A 16,683-nucleotide genomic window follows, 5' to 3' on the forward strand; every position below is an offset into this window, starting at 1 on the left:
ATGAAAATGTCATCTTGTTCATTTACTTTAGATAACAGATCTTTAAAATAATATATGACATAATTAGAAAGTCAGAGCTTTACACTACAGCTTTTTTATGGTTGCCTCTGAATTGGTACTCACCCAGCTTGTTTAGGGTCTTTTCAATACGGTCCAGTTTCCTCCTCACAACCTCTTGATCTGTGACTCCCTCTAGAAAAGACTTGCCTGTTCTCCAAGTCGCGATCATGTAAATGATGAAGTAAATTAAGAGTAAAGAGGCTCCAACTATTCCAGCTCTTCGGATATATGTCTTCATGGTCGTTTCTCACAAAGGATCAACTCAATGTCATACTGTAGCTCTATGCCAGCCACTTTAAAGCTCAAATTGCACAATAAAGCAAATGTTATCTTAAAGATAAATTACTTTCCTTATACATTTGTTTAATGCTGATAAATCAACAACGGAGCTTGGATTAATGAGGCAAGCATAAGAATACTGAGTCAACGCACTGCTTTTAAAGGAAACTCTAATATCTATAGCCTGATAGGACCATGAGGACTTGAGGGTGGAGAGGTGGACTAACACAATCTAACAAGCTATAAATATAAGGAAGGTTTCAAAGTACACTTCAGTTTATTTAGCCTACTAAGCAGTTTAACTATCTTGGTTTAAGCACATTTCTATTGTTTTATTGCACCTTCAGAGAATATTTTCTTGCTCTTTGAGGAAATGTATCCTTGTATTTAACTTTTTTCATTTGTAGGCCTTTTAAAGTGCTAAGCATTTCTTCTTTCAGCCTTTCCAGCACTTTTTGACAGTATTACAGTTTAGCTTCCAGCTTTTCTAGCAATATATTCAGCTCTTAGCTTGTTTATGTAATGAAGCTCAGAAACTAGTTCTTCCATTTTACATTTCAGTTTCCAGGTTTTTCAGCAGTGCGGGGCAATTCATTTGCGCTTCAATATTTCTGTATTTTAAGCAATACAGATTTCAATTCATTTCAGCCAACAGCATTCACCCGCATTTCCTGCAGGTATTTTCAGATATTTAACTTCATCTTTTTACCCATCAACCACGATTCCTACTGATGTTAATTGTATCATGTCACACAGCCTCACCTGAGCATGCCTTTCAAAATGCAAACTAACACTTAAGCTACCCTCTATTGTGCCAGGGCTTTGCTGTAATGTGTGCGGTCTCACTGACCCGCCCTCAGAGTAAAGTTCCAGGCATTGAGCATGGTCTTCTTGTACTCATTAAGCCACATATCTGCATCCCTCAATGCATTTGGCCTCATGTCAGGGTTGTCCGTAGTGTGTGAATAGTCATTGGCATGTGGTAAAACATCTCAGGGAGATCAACAAACACCTGTTTCTTTTGCTTTTAAAGGAAGAGACTATCAAAAAATAAAAAAATGCATTGTTCTGATTAGGAACAAAAGACAGAAACAGAGTCTGCATAATGAATTTGCTCACAGCTGAAGAATTCATCGACACCCCAAACAATGGGCGTGGCTTTAAGGTTCTTAAGGTTCTGGATAATTGCACATAATATGACACATTGTGTGCTGCCAACATAAAGTGTGGTTGCTCATTTTCAAATGCTAGCAACTGTGACCCTTTTAAAGTCATGTTAAAAAAATGAAGCAGATTTGTTTTTAATATTGTATTAATCAGTAAAAAAAATGTCACTAACATCCAGTTTTTTGTTATCCTTTGTTAATACACTAGCAAATTCAGTTCAAGCCCTAAACTAAAAACTTGTGATAAGATTCTCAATCGTCCAGCTCTGTCCACTGCACTGTTGTATGATGACCTCAAAGTAAAAACTTTCTCCCTGGGCGACCTCAAGACATCTCTTTGTTGCTTTGTTTCTGATCGATTGGCCCTGCAAAAGTTTAATCAAGAAATAGAATTTAGTCAGATGGTAGCATGAATACATCTAACACAATGATATTTTTAAGCACCTTTGTGAAGGATTGGACATTTATGACTTTGACACCTCCTACTGGTAGTATCTGAAAAGGCTGTGCTGGATCGTTCAAGAAGTCACTGTACAGAAGTCAGAACAAAATGCTACCATACTGGTATCAGCTGAGTTCTTACTTGTTTGAAGTCCCAGTGCATGTGTAGTTCGTTTAGTTTAGCCAGCTGACACTCCTGCAGGATGGGAGTGCTGCCAGAGCCTGGATCAACCAGGCAGCGGTTACTGTTATATTTGTGAGATTTAATCCCCCCGATGATGATTTCACCATCTGTGTTGTAGAAGCAATGCTGGTGAAAAGAAAGGGTAGTGATTAAATATCCAGATTTTTTATTAACATCTCAGTACCAGTATTTCTGTTCATCTTCTTAAATAACCTGTGGCTGCTGGGAGTGGCATTCATACAGGATAGGGATGTTTCCTGGAACGACTCCCTGGTCAACACAATAGCTCTGAAGACGGGTGTTCTGCAGCTGTACAGGTCAGTGTCATTTCAAGATAGTTATTTATTTGCTTTGACCTCTACGTGAGCCTTCATTGATTGTGTTTTATACGTTTAAAAATGTCCAATCATGTCCAATCACAAAATTCAAGTTTTCGTTGAAAAAAGAGCTAATTAAATACAGATTTCAGATCTTGAATTCAGTCTAAGTATTTCAGGCTTACTAATATAGTACTCACACTAAAATATGTCATGCTACATCAGCAAATGCATGACTGAAAATGTCACTTACCACACCATACCCCAAGAGGTTATCCCATGTGTCCAGACTTGGATAAACATTGTCCAGGTACCACTTAAAAGGTTTACATTTCAGCTTTTCTCTGAGCTTCTTCCTCTCGGACACGTCGCCAGTATCGATTCCATGATTCTGTATATCATGAGCAATATCAAAAGGTGCATGAACAATGCAAAATTTTGGTAAAATCTATATTGTTCAGAACAATTAAATCTAAAATGTATAAATCTAGGCAAATACTTGTGAAAACACTGGTTCTCATGGCAGATTTAAATGTAATTCTTATGAAAGTGAGAAAGTGTAACGAACACTGAAATGCAGTGTTGATAAAAGATGCTGCAGTGTGTCTTTTTACCACTTTCAATTAGCCTTTTTACAACATTGTGACTTGTCATAGTAGGATAAACACAAGTGTTACTTATTAACAAAACTCTTATTACACTTATTACTTATTCTAAAAAACATTGATGCATTAAATAAAAACATTAGTGCAGAATGGTGTCATTTTAGAAGTTTTTGTTTTAATATTTTTCTCACCACTGTGACAACTGGATATCATTGGATTGCAAAATTGTGATGAATACGAGGAGAGTATGATGTGTGTAAGATAAATAAAAATCCCTTTAAGGATTGTTCAAGTTATGGAAGTTTTTTGAGTTATTCAGTGTAACATTATAGACGCCAACTTTCATCCGCATTTTATGAATGTAATGTTTTACAAATTGAGGTAGCTATTCTGTATTAAAATACTATACCCTACAGATTCTAAAAATCATCTCTAAAAACAAAATCACTGTGCCGACCTTAAAAGGAATGTTCCAGGCAATGAGCACGTTCCGCTTGTACTCATCCAACCAGATATCTGCAACCCTCAATGCATTTCTCTTCATGACAGGGTTGAGATCAAGTGCATACGGTTTGTGTGCCCTCTCAATGTGAGCTACCCTTGAGCAAGGCACAACCTCTACGCTGCCTCCACACAGCCACACCTGAGCAGTCAAGACACAGATCAGACAAATCGTTGGTGATTTAAATTCTGTCCCTTGTTTAATTCTTCTTACTGAAACAGTTTTGGCTACTCACACGAATCCCAAGTTCAACATTTTCTCCTCCGTAAACCGTCATTCCACCATCGAGCCCACCAATTTCTCCAAGGAAGAATCTGTCTGCTGCAAAGATTCCCATAACAGAGGGACTCCTGTCCGAAACAAACAAACAGTGACACCAGTCTTGTCCCAAAATGAATACTGCCTGATTTTTTTACTTTTACTGTCTGTTATATTAGGAAACTGCTTAAAATTTGTACTGTTTAAAAAGGTATTCAGTGAGTGAAACAAAAAAGGTCAACAGATTTATATCACTATTTCTGCTTTATAGAAAGAAGACAATGGCACATAGGGTAATTTTACTGTGAACTGAATGTGAACACTGGTGGTAAATATAACTTAATGAAGAACATATATTTAAAGTCGAATTTTAGCAATCTAAGTCAAAGTGACCGGCCAATCCCTTGGAAGAATTCTCCAAAACTCCAAAAACTAGGAGAGGGTCTAATTTAATCATCCCACTCACAGTGATCTGACTAAATTTGTGTGTTCCACGTACTTCCCAGGCTGCGATTCATCCCCCATCTTCAGCCAGTCTGGCCTAAAGGACTCGTACATACACCACAAAGCCCAGTCGAAGCCATGAGCGAACGGGTTATATCTTTCCACTTGTAGATCGTCAAAATGCACCTTATCAAACACAGGGGACACCACCACTGTCCTGTCAGCTTTGATCCTGTCCAGCAGAGGTTCTGCCCTGGTAAGGACACCAAAATTAAAAAGTACAATAACCTCAAGGGAGGGAGGTGAAATAACTAATTCTCCACAGTATTTATGTAGGACTATGACAGGAACTTAGAGAAGGAATTGAACTTCATAGCAGTTAATATTCTGTTGTTTCCCTGAACAGTACCGCTTCATTTAAAACATGTACATACCATCCCTCTGTGGTTTCAATATGGGCATCCAAAATGGCCACAACATCTGCTGTGGCGTGCTCCCAACCTGAGATCCGGGACTGGGACAGCCCCATTTGTTGCTTGTGCCACACTTTCTTTATGAGTCCAGGCCTCTCTTTGTGAATCTGATCAATGTAGTCTTGTAAATGTTTTCCGAGGTCATCTAAAAATAAATTCAGCAGTTACATCTATAAATAAACAAGCACAGATGACTACAACTGCTTTACAAATTACATACAAAAACCTACCTGACGAAAGCTATTTACCCTAATTTCCTTAGCTGGGGTTATGAGACTGACATGGCTGATGTATTGAGACATTTGAGAGAAACATCATCATGCTTTATTCCAAGTGCACAGTTACACTTACTGTAAGTGCTATAGTCATCCACTAGAATGATTTCCCTCAGCAGGTGCTTTGGAGTGTGGGTGATGATGCTTCTTACGGCCCTTTTAATCACCGAAAGAGCCTCGTTTAAGTAGATCAGTACCACGCTGATTGTCGGCAGGTCACTGGGATACTTCTTCATCAGACACCTAAATGGTGTAAGATGTAGAGACAGGTGTAAATGATTTGGTTAATGTTTCGGTCAATCGGTTCTCTAGCAGAACTGAACTGCAGAGAAACGGATTGAAAGTGTGTCTCAATATTTCATGTAGCTTATGTTGCGTAGATGTTCTCCATCCTGCATCATGGACTGTAGGATATCAGGAGTAATTGTTTGATCTGGCTTGACAACAAAAGGGAAAAGAGACTGAAATCCCTAATAAACTCTGCAGAAGTATGGTTGGTGGATCTGTGTCTTATTCTGGATAAAGGGTCCAATTATGTCACAGTTACATGTCATGCCATTTTGGGTGCATGTATTTCCGGCTAAATATTGCTTGGGCACAGTTAATATACTGCAACTAAATTCCAATTTCACTTTATATTGTATGATTTGTTAGATCAGATGCATAAAAACACTGGTAGTCGGTTTATAGTAACACCCACAAAACGGAGAAGACATCAGATTACTATGCATAGCAAGTTATAGCAAAGGTCAGGACACAAAAAATTCTAACTCCCTTTTAAATTGTTAGAACCAGTATGAATAAAAGTTACCTTCTGTCTCTTGTATCTGAAAGCTTCCTGTCTGTTGGCAACTGGTTACTTAGGAAGGCATTGTATCCATAAATCTGAAACAGACCCTCCGCCTCCTTCTGTTCCTCTTCTGACAGGTCATCGCCCCACTGGGCGAACAGGATGGAGTTTGGATATAACTTTGGCATCACAATCTTCTCTTTAACTTGATCCACATTTGGTAAAGTGTCATTGGTGAAGTGCTTTCGACCAGATACTTCTATCAGCTTTGCTTTGGTTTGGGTTTGGGTTTGGATTGGATTTGGTTTTGATTTTGATTGTGTTCATGAAAGAAAGAAATGATTAACATTGTCAGTAAAACGGGACGACAGTAGAAGTATAAATGTGTTTGGCAGTTGGAAGAAATGGAAAGCGTATCAATGCTGCAAACTCTTCTAACATTTCCTCAGTAAAATCAAATGTAGTCCAAAACATCTTACAACCTAGTTTTCTCTCCCATCTGTTACAGACCTACAGTACATCCATACATTTTCACCAAAGTTTTCACCTGGTGTTTTTCCTCAACAATTTATATTATATATTCCTTTATTGATCCCCATGGGGGAAATTCAAGTGTTGCAGCAGCTCAACTACACAGAAACAGATAATAAATACACATATTATACAATAAAATAAAAATAAAAATAGAATAAAATAAAAAATAAGAATACAAATAAAAAAAATGTACAGTATATCCACATGGGGGGGGGCTGGTCAGCATGATGACAGACTGTGGTCTCTGCTGTTGTTGTACAGTCTGATGGCAGTGGGCACAAATGAGCGTCTGAAGCGCTCCGTCCTGCTCTTTGGCAGAATCAGCCGATGGCTGAAAGAGCTGCCCAGCTGCCACAGTTCCTCATGGAGAGGGTGAGAGGGATTGTCCAGGATGGCTCCGAGTTTGGCCTTCATCCTCCTCTCACCCACTGACTCCAGACTGTCCAGCTCCAGACCCACCACAGATTTGACTGCTGAACTGTTGAAATCTTTGAACATTAGACACAATACAACAACTATATGGATCGACATTAATATTATTTAGTTAACGACTGTCTGTCTCTGCCTTTGTGACAGTTACATTTCAAAACTTTCTTGTTTACGTCTGTTTTTAAAGTGCAAAAAATAAATAAAGCCTTAGGATATGCACACATCTTTCACCAAAGTTGAAACATTGTAAACTCAGGCTGACAGAACATCTTGGGATTTCACTTATATTTGTGTACACATAATTTTGCGTTCATTTAAAAAAACAAAACTCCATTGTAGTTTGTAATAGTAGGACTGGTTGCTTGGGGTACCAGTTAGGTCAGCACCTAACAATATTTCCGTAAGGTTTGTGAGTCAATATTTTTAAATAAGTCAACCGCACAAAAGACTCAAGTATAGAGCACAATAAACACATAAACACAGTACTCATATCTTGAAGTATGTAAGTATCCCTCCAAAGTACATCCCCAAAGGTAAATATTTAGAACAAGCCACCAAACAATTAAACACCACAAAAGATATCTCTCAATGTAAATGCAATGCATTAGTAATTCACGTTCAGGCAAAAATATTACACATAGTGAACTTTCAAGAAAATCCCCCGAAACACGGTCCGTGTTTTCCTCTCCACTCAATCAGTAAACAAAATAATATTATTTTCAGTTCAGCTCAGTTTTGTTGAAACCACAGTTCTGTTCAACTAAATTCAGTTCAACAAACATAAGGAGGAAAAAAATAACAAATACCGGAAAGTGGATGAGAGTCACGTGAGTTCAGTCCAGAGAAGTACAGTCCAGGTCTTACTACAGGTAAAAGCTATTTACAACGGCCGTAGCAGGTAAGTCCAAGGTCTGAGTACCGCTCAAACACAGATCTATCTGTAATGCCAACCTGTATTCCGGCTTTGTCACCATATTAAAAGAAGGGGAATGAGGGGGTAGGTTTCAGAGCGGGGTTTGTCTGTGACAGGGCATGAGGACATTCATTAACATCGTAGTGATAGCAGATCACTATATTTATAACATGGAGAATTCCCACCATTCTTATTGGCTGTCCAAAATAACTTGTCAGTGCTTGCACACAAACATTTGGGTGTGTGGAGTGCCAACAAATACACAACCAATCCAGAAAACATGTGATCTAACAAGCCCCCCATGTGAGTATCTCCACCTAAGGCTTTAGAAATAACCTAGATGGCAAAGATGTGCTTTATTAAAATTTTAAGGGGATTTACTTGCAGTTAACTAAAGTTACAGCATGGATGGACTTTCTCTGGAATCTCTTTCAGCCACACACCTCGCTCGCTTGCTTGTACAGGAGTTGGAAATGAAAATGTCATCTTGTTCATTTACTTTAGATAACAGATCTTTAAAATAATATATGACATAATTAGAAAGTCAGAGCTTTACACTACAGCTTTTTTATGGTTGCCTCTGAATTGGTACTCACCCAGCTTGTTTAGGGTCTTTTCAATACGGTCCAGTTTCCTCCTCACAACCTCTTGATCTGTGACTCCCTCTAGAAAAGACTTGCCTGTTCTCCAAGTCGCGATCATGTAAATGATGAAGTAAATTAAGAGTAAAAAGGCTCCAACTATTCCAGCTCTTCGAATATATGTCTTCATGGTCGTTTCTCACGAAGGATCAACTCAATGTCATACTGTAGCTCTATGCCAGCCACTTTAAAGCTCAAATTGCACAATAAAGCAAATATTATCTTAAAGATAAATGACTTTCCTTATACATTTGTTTAATGCTGATAAATCAACAACGGAGCTTGGATTAATGAGGCCAGCATAAGAATACTGAGTCAACGCACTGCTTTTAAAGGAAACTCTAATATCTATAGCCTGATAGTACCATGAGGACTTGAGGGTGGAGAGGTGGACTAACACAATCTAACAAGCTATAAATATAAAGAAGGTTTCAAAGTACACTTCAGTTTATTTAGCCGTTTAACTACCTTGGTTTGAGCACATTTTTATTGTTTTATTGCACCTTCAGAGTTTATTTTGCATCATAAATTATCCCACTCTCTCTCCACTAGGCTCCAAGGCCTGTTTGATGGAGTCTTTTTTCCTGGTACATTTACTTCTTTCGTACAATTTGTGATTGACTACTACTCTGCTACTGCATACTTTCAGCTAAAGAAACCATTGAAATGTCAAAGCGTTCAGCTCTTTGAGGAAATGTATCCTTGTATTTAACTTTTTTCATTTGTAGGCCTTTTAAAGTGCTAAGCATTTCTTCTTTCAGCCTTTTCAGTTAAATTATTTCAATTTCCACTTTTTGACAGTATTACAGTTTAGCTTCCAGCTTTTCTAGAAATATATTCAGCTCTTAGGTTCTTTATATAATGAATTCTTATTTTATTTTTCAGAATCCAGTTTTTTCAGCAGTGCAGTGCAATCATTTGCACGATAAGATTTCTGTATTTTTAGCAATGCTTTGCAATTCCTTTCGTCCATCTGAATTCACGCCCAATTTCTTCATAAAATGTTTTTTCTAGTTAACTCTGTCTTTTCCCCATCATCCCAAATCATCCTGCCTCCCCTAACTGTTTTTTTTTTCTCTTATATTGGTTTCAGAGACACACTCCCACCACACAGTCACAAATAAACAGGCATTTTGAAATGAACACTACTACTTAAAGGACCGCGTGTAACATTTAGGGGGATTTATTGGCAGAAATGGAATATAACATTCCTAACTATATTTTAATTAGTGTATAATGGCCTGAATCAAAGAATCGTTGCATTTTTGTTAGCTGAGAAATAGCAATAATATTTATATAGGGAGCGGGACACCTCCAGTGAGTCCGCAATGTTGCACCGTCATCTGAAGGTAGGGATGCATATCGAAACCCGTTATTAAGCAGGCCCCAGTGCTATGATATTAAAGGACTTTTGATAAGCAGTGATTTTACTGGTGCTTTTTAATGTTTTGGTGTTATGCAGCGAGCATCTCCTCCGCTCTCAGTCTATGGTCCGGGCTGAGCTCCTCCAACTACAAACACCAAGTGAAGTCAGTGAGCGGAGCTGACGCGATGGAAACTCTGAAGTGAATCAGGTGAAGTGAAGATGACTACACTACAACTACGTTCATCACCGTTAGGGCAATAAACATTCTTGAGTAAAAAGCCAATACTTTATCAATACACCTGTTCAACAAGCATGAACATGTAAACAATTTAACTTGATGGCTTTCTTTTGCTCTCACTCGAAAAACTTCCATAACTCGCAAAATCCTTAACGGGATTTTCAAAAATTTTACACACATCATACTCTCCTCAGTGGGGTAAAATAAGTATAAAACATTTGTTTTAAAACGACACCATACTGCACTAATTTTTTGAGTTAATTAAATAATGTTTTTTCAGAATAAGTTACAATGTTTTGTAAATTAGTACCATCTCTGTTAATTCTACTCTGCCATTAGAGCCAGTGTTTCCACATTTATTCGCTTAACTTTATAAATATGAGATATAATAGTTTTGCAGAATAAAGATTTTACCAAAATTGCGTGTTTCTGCGTGATCTGGAGTACAACAATCAAACGCCCAATAGAAGTCAAATGGAGTGAACATGAAGAATGGGTGAAAACTCTATAGAGGCACTGTATTGGTAAAAAGTCACATCTAATAAAAACACTAAAAACAAGACAACCCTTAGAGGATAATTTTATTTATTTATGTACACAATATAGTTAAAGACCGAACAATCAGAGTTACTGCCCTAGAGTTGTTGGTCGTTTAATAGCTGACAGTCTTGGCTGGCCTTGTCTCATCCAGGTCAGCTTCCAGGTAACGGAATCGGCGATGTCGACGCAGAATCTCAATTGCTTTTTGTTCTACAGTGGAAGGAGTGATGCCGAGATCCTCCAGACCAGGAAGTCCTGGGTACTTCATGTCTGTTGCGTGAAACTGGAAAATGAAAGCGCAGTACATAATTAGTGTTGGCTATAGAGCCTCCACAGTTGGTGGCACAATATGCCATTTTCACAGTAGCACATCAAAATGGCTAGTGATCTCAAAACTTATAGTTTCAAGTTATACCAAGATCTTGGTCGTCTTACCCTGTCCACCTTGTCTGCGGTTGTCCAGGGCTCAAATGGGTTCATTGCAAAAAAACGAGCACCAAGGCTGAAAGTAGAGAACAGAAACCATCACATGATTGTACAGGGGAACAAAACACCTGCACCCAAAATACCCCTATTGAGGTTTAGACTAGTGGCTCTGTAGGAAATTATTTTGATAAGCAGGTGTTTTGTTTGTATAATGTGTTCAAGCAGCACATGAACACTACAAACATGAGGTAACATGTTAAACATTTTTGCAAAAAGTGAAATCGGATCAGTGAGAATAAGCTCTAGAAACTGCTCATGTGTATAAATATTGTAAAGGCATGGGTATACACTTCACAACCTACAATAAACCATCTCCTTTGTTTTGTTTTTGCAACATGCCTTAGGTGTGGTTGAATGCATCAGTTAGTTACATAAAAGATGCCTTTTTTTCTGGAAAATGCTGAAAAACATTTTTAAAGCACATACTGATAGAGTGGGCGTGGCAAGGGGTAGGGCACAAAGGGTCTGTGTGCCACGGCGTAGATGTACTCCACCAGGTCATGGAGGAGGTAACGGTTGGGACTAGACGACAAGAGAAAACAGGACAAAAACAATCCATGAAGGAGAGCCCCCGTCATGTAAATCTGAGCTCACAAGTGATACAAATACAGGGCATGAAACACAGTTATCAAATTTCAGTATTTGCTTCGATCATAGGCACAGCTATTTGAGTGCGGACCACCTACCCAACTAATGCATAGGTCTTTCCATTAGCATCGGGGTCTCTGACAGCATTGATGATGGCCTTGGCCACATCCACCACCTGAGGGAGAAAGGAGATGGGTTATTTGGGTTCATTTGATCATAATTATTTTTATTCATTATAAGGGAAATATCAGAAAAGCTGCCCCCTTTTAGCAAACTTACATGAACAGGCTGCTTCACAGTCTTCTTCCCCATAGATATGAGTGGAACAGCATTGCCAAACCAGCGCATGTCTGGAAAAGGAATAAACCCACACATTACATTTTCACTGGTTAACATTTTCATACTGTGGAACAAGTTGTGAAATTGTTTTAGCGATAGCTCCACTTGTGCATGTAGAAGTTGATGCAGAGACCACAGTGCAATTAATGTACAGAGCGTCCATGAAAGAGCACTAAATGTACAACAACCAAATCACTGAAAAGCAACGCAGCAATGTTCACCAACACGAGTGACACTCCCATCACTCAGAAACTGACGTGTTGGCCTAATAGACGATTATCGTTAAAGACTGATTTCACAGTCTCTTTCACTCACACATACAACTGTCTTACTTGCATAATAGTTGAAGAATCTGTCCTCCCTCCCAAAGATCTCAGAGGGCTTCATGATGATCGCTTCGGGAAACTCATCTCTCACTGCTGTCTCTCCTACGGCCTATTGGTAAAAGAACATTATACAATGACTAACTACATATATACAGGTTAACTTTCTCTGGCTTTAACATGTTGATACTGTTCAACAAAAAGCACAGAAACACTAGTTTGAATGAGCCAAAACAGCCCTTTACCTTGTTCCTCAGGTATTTGGACTGGCTGCGTATGTCAGCGTTGAGGTGAGACATGTGGACGAACTTTGTGATGCCGGCCTCTCTGGCTGCCTTGGCAATCTGCTGAGGGATGGTCACAAAGACGTCCTCATAGTGATAGTTGCTGTGCACAAAAAGAGGAGAAATACATGCATGTGAATGCTTAACCACAATTTACACGCCCATTCAGCAATTTCCTTTAACATTCACCTATACCTCATCTCTAAACCAGCTTAAAACTATATTTCATGTCTACAACATAACACATAAAGCAGATACTTTAAGCATTTTTTTCCCAGCATACACATACCTTGTCTCCCACTCTCTTCCGACAAGGTTGATGACAACATTAGAATTCTCCAAGGCCCGTTTGATGGAGTCTTTGTTCCTGGCATCCCAATCCTGCGACAAGACAGAGATAAACCATTTGCATTTCATTTAAAGCTCGAAATTTATCAATCATTAAAATAAGTACATGCAGATCAAAGAATCCACCATCCAAGAGTGTGGCAAGATTTCTTCAAGAGTGTGTCTGTATGCATCTTACCATGAAAATGATCTGTCCAAGATCACCCATGGGCCTCAAGTACATGATGTCATACTGATCACAGCGGTGAGGGACTACAATCTGAGAGCCCATGCGACCTGGAAATCATAAGTTAATAAACATACAATCACATCTTTGTCTTGAAGATGTTTTATATATTTATCAAAAAAATCCTTAGGTGGGATTATTTAGAACCCCCATGGGCATGAATTGTAAATTAGGTACCCAATAAACCCATGCCAGACATGGACATATTTGGAAATAATGAAGAATAAAACATTCTAAATTGGTATGAATTAATTATTAACACTTCAAATTTCTTTTAAACTTAAATGAACCACAATGAAAAAAAACAAAAAAAAAAAACTTAACTTGATTGTGTTATTCTCCATATTTTTCAATTAATTTGTATTTTATGTGTGATCTGTTATACATGTTTACGTATTTTTGATATCTCAAATAAATTAAATCACCTAAATTGGGGAAGTACATATTAAAATGCATGAAATACTGATTTAGTGGGCTTAATAGGGACGTTTACCCTGATTGTGCTCATAGCTGAGATGAGATCTTACCTGGGATATTGGACACATGATGTGATGTTTACAAGCACAAGCTCAAAATACACAAGTTTGCAGAATATATAGTAAATATCAGTGTGCATTTAACTTAACATCAGTTATTATTTACACTATATTTTTAACTCACCCAGCCTGTTGACCACGTATCGACCAATAAAACCTGTAGCACCAAACACTGTTGCCGCTATTCCACTGGAGGAGGAGCGTCCTCCTTTACCTTTGGGGACGACAGCATGGTGCAGCTTCCTCTGCTGGACTTTGCTGACAGAGGCAGCTGACAGTACAGCAGGGGAGCAGCTACCTATGGAGAGGAAAGAAACATAGGCAGTGTTGGATCCACAGTATAGAGGTTTGTGGTGCTCATCATTTCTATGGCATTATACTGAGAGGTGTTACTGATACTTATTGTGATTTAACCTTAAATGGGGTGGACAGAAAACACACTTCAGTACAACACAATACAGTTCAACATCATCACTAACTACATAGCTGAATCATACAAAACTGAAGATTTATAAAGGGAGACAGTGTGACACTGAGCTTCTGGAGCGGTATTGGATGCCATCATTTTTTTCTATTTCAGGCTTTGATCACAATGTGTTTTACTCTCTGTCAACATACTACAAATTAGCTGTTAAAAGATGGCGACGAAATATGACAGAGGAAAACACACATGAGCAAGAAGGCATCTTAAAGGCTGCATGCTTCATTACAAATAATCAATGACAGGAACCTTATAGACTGGGCGAGTGGAAAAATATGCATTAAGCAAAACAGAAAATGAGTTGATGTGAACCATCTAACAGTCAGGACCTATATAAAAACCCATCGTGACGTCAATGTAACTGATGTTATGTCAATAAAAACAGCAAGTGGGCCACTATAAGGAGGCCACTGGGCAGGACCATGGCTATAGCTCAGCTCTAACTGAACTCAATGTTCATTTACTAACGCACATAGTGATGCGGGTCTTTATATAATCAGTAAGCTGATAATATTAGAGTTTTTCAAAAATCAAATTGTGAGCTACTAGCAAGCTAAAGCCCTTGCTAGCAGGTGACTAGCCGAGCCGGTTAGCAAGGTCACTCGAGCCGAGTGTGTGGTCTAACTGTGAGTGTGGGTAAACGTGGATTACGTGTGATTATCTGAAATAACAACAATATGTCCCTAGAAGTCAACGCGAGCATCAGATGTATACTGTTTTAACATTACTCACTTGAAATCCTTGGAAGGACACTCGCAGGACGGCTAACCAGCGCTACGGTCGCCATGTTTCCGACTACGGCACACCGCATGGGCCAAGAAGCCCAAGTCAATTCACAACAGTGGCAAACCGAGTTATAGCCAAAGCGTAGAGCACACCAAAGGCGAAAGCTGAAAGATGTCCCACAAAACGCATGAAACAAGTGTTTATCCCGGCGTGCAGACAACAGTCTTAGAAACGTGAAAATAATTTATTGTGATCACAAAATATATTTCTCATGGCAGAGACACATCTAACTTTATTCCGCTGTTTTCATAATAAAAAATGACGATATGTCCTGTTTGCATGATGTTTCACTGCTGTTTGACTCTCTGACTGTGTCTGTTTCGATTGGCACATTAATAAGCACTAAAAACAATTCAAGTGACCGTGAGAGGGTTTTTACATGTTGTGTTAGCCTTTAATTAATAAACAATAGCTTTTTAAAATAGAACTAATACATTTAAGGTGACGCATGGTTTTATTTTAGATCTTTCAAATAACTTTACATGAAATCGACGCGTTTCTGGCATTGTGATAGCGGTAGGCAATTATATTAGATTAAATCGTCCTTGGCCATCCATCAACATTTATATGTAGCTGCTATAGTCCCATCTCTTCTTCAGCCAACATCGTTAATAAATGGTCCCAAACTATGGAGTCTGGTCTGGAGTGTGCCCCAAGAATAAATATATATTTTCAATCTCTAATTATAATTACTAGGCCTATTAATAATACTTCAAACGCTATTGAATGACTCAAAGTAAAAAGGGTCCATGCAATTTGCCACCACTAGTTCCTGCTCTTAGCAGCAGATGGCAGCCCTGTGCTTCACACGTATGTAACAGCCAACCAATCAGAGCTCCTGTTGCTGTTTTTCCTATTTGTAGGCGGCACTCTGCTTGAATATAGTAGAGAGCAAAGAGAAAACTGCAAATGTTAGTGAATGTAGTAAGAGATAAACAAGTAATTAGGACGGAATATGATAAAGAGAAATCCGTAAATGGGGAAACAAAATAATAATCAAAATTGAATCCTGATTATAAAATTCTTATTTATGAAACATTTTTTTTTGTTTATCAGTTACTTATTTAGCAACAGGCTATGAAAACTAGAACTACATCTTAAAACTACAAGAGACAGCTTTATATTGCATTAGAACAATATGCCAACAGTGCCGTAATTATCATTTCAAGTTAAAGCATGGAAACATAAACACAAAAATGATGATAAATATGAAAAAATAAGAAAGCATAGGCTCTTTGAAACAACCTTTTATTTCATCATAAAAGACAAAAAGACATACAAATGTTTATGAGTATAACTTAACTTTTCTTATTTCAGCTGCAATCCACTCTCTTGGGATCTCTTGTTGCTTAGCTAATAGATAGTGAGGGCCCGGATCTAAATTTTAATTGAATCTCTGTTGACGACTTAAGATATAACTCCTTTGTAAAAAGATAGTATGTTCTATAACATTAGACAAGACATCATTTTGTCAGATAAAAGGGATACTGGCAGAGTAGTATGAACCCTTGTTGACAGGTAAGAATCCAACGGTTTCTAATCCAGGTGTACATAAACAATAGTAAAGTGCAAGATTTCTAATACTGCAAGGCACAAACTATCAATAACAGGATTGTCTTTTTGTTTCTAATATAAAAAAATGTTATGAATAACATACAAAATATTTTCATACAGTAACAACACAACAAGTAAAACCTTGTCTAAACCCTCCACAAATATCTGAAATATTTTCTCAACATGTGTTCTGTATTACACATAAACAGTAAATTACAGCAGAAATATATACAATAAATTCTATTACAGTTACATATTTTGTGATTGTTAAATTAAA

At 38.1% G+C, this 16,683-nt stretch overlaps 2 protein-coding genes across 2 annotated transcripts; both read right to left on the reverse strand.

The window, feature by feature from the left end:
- Window positions 1–1,735: 1,735 nt before the first annotated feature.
- LOC129107923 (probable polypeptide N-acetylgalactosaminyltransferase 8) lies at window positions 1,736–8,372 on the reverse strand. Its single transcript, XM_054619533.1, has 11 exons — window positions 8,267–8,372; window positions 5,816–6,065; window positions 5,081–5,247; window positions 4,691–4,874; window positions 4,312–4,509; window positions 3,790–3,904; window positions 3,510–3,695; window positions 2,701–2,838; window positions 2,344–2,439; window positions 2,089–2,256; window positions 1,736–1,870 (listed from the first exon to the last, which is right to left on the reverse strand). Exons 1-11 carry the CDS (start codon window positions 8,370–8,372, stop codon window positions 1,736–1,738), a joined length of 1,743 nt encoding a protein of 580 aa, XP_054475508.1.
- A 2,111-nt stretch (window positions 8,373–10,483) lies between these two features.
- Window positions 10,484–14,904, reverse strand: ndufa9a (NADH:ubiquinone oxidoreductase subunit A9a). Its single transcript, XM_054619897.1, has 11 exons — window positions 14,799–14,904; window positions 13,710–13,883; window positions 13,002–13,099; window positions 12,765–12,856; window positions 12,437–12,578; window positions 12,201–12,303; window positions 11,809–11,879; window positions 11,628–11,704; window positions 11,368–11,463; window positions 10,891–10,957; window positions 10,484–10,738 (listed from the first exon to the last, which is right to left on the reverse strand). The coding sequence occupies exons 1-11, from the start codon at window positions 14,875–14,877 to the stop codon at window positions 10,568–10,570; spliced, it is 1,170 nt and encodes a 389-aa protein (XP_054475872.1). The 5' UTR covers window positions 14,878–14,904; the 3' UTR covers window positions 10,484–10,567.
- Between the last annotated feature and the right edge of the window lie 1,779 nt (window positions 14,905–16,683).

This window comes from Anoplopoma fimbria, chromosome 19 (genome assembly GCF_027596085.1).
Source record: "Anoplopoma fimbria isolate UVic2021 breed Golden Eagle Sablefish chromosome 19, Afim_UVic_2022, whole genome shotgun sequence".
NCBI classification, from domain to species: domain Eukaryota; kingdom Metazoa; phylum Chordata; class Actinopteri; order Perciformes; family Anoplopomatidae; genus Anoplopoma; species Anoplopoma fimbria.

Coding starts and splice junctions, on each gene's coding strand:
- LOC129107923 (XM_054619533.1), bottom strand. CDS start 8,372: ATGATCGCGACTTGGAGAACAGGCAAGTCTTTTCTAGAGGGAGTCACA. Junction 5,248..5,815: donor TCAGATACAAGAGACAGAAG/GTAACTTTTATT, acceptor TACACCATTTAG/GTGTCTGATGAAGAAGTATC. Junction 3,905..4,311: donor GATGAATCGCAGCCTGGGAA/GTACGTGGAACA, acceptor TGTTTCGGACAG/GAGTCCCTCTGTTATGGGAA.
- ndufa9a (XM_054619897.1), bottom strand. CDS start 14,877: ATGCGGTGTGCCGTAGTCGGAAACATGGCGACCGTAGCGCTGGTTAGC. Junction 12,304..12,436: donor CCAAATACCTGAGGAACAAG/GTAAAGGGCTGT, acceptor TTTTACCAATAG/GCCGTAGGAGAGACAGCAGT. Junction 11,880..12,200: donor ATTCTTCAACTATTATGCAA/GTAAGACAGTTG, acceptor TTCCTTTTCCAG/ACATGCGCTGGTTTGGCAAT.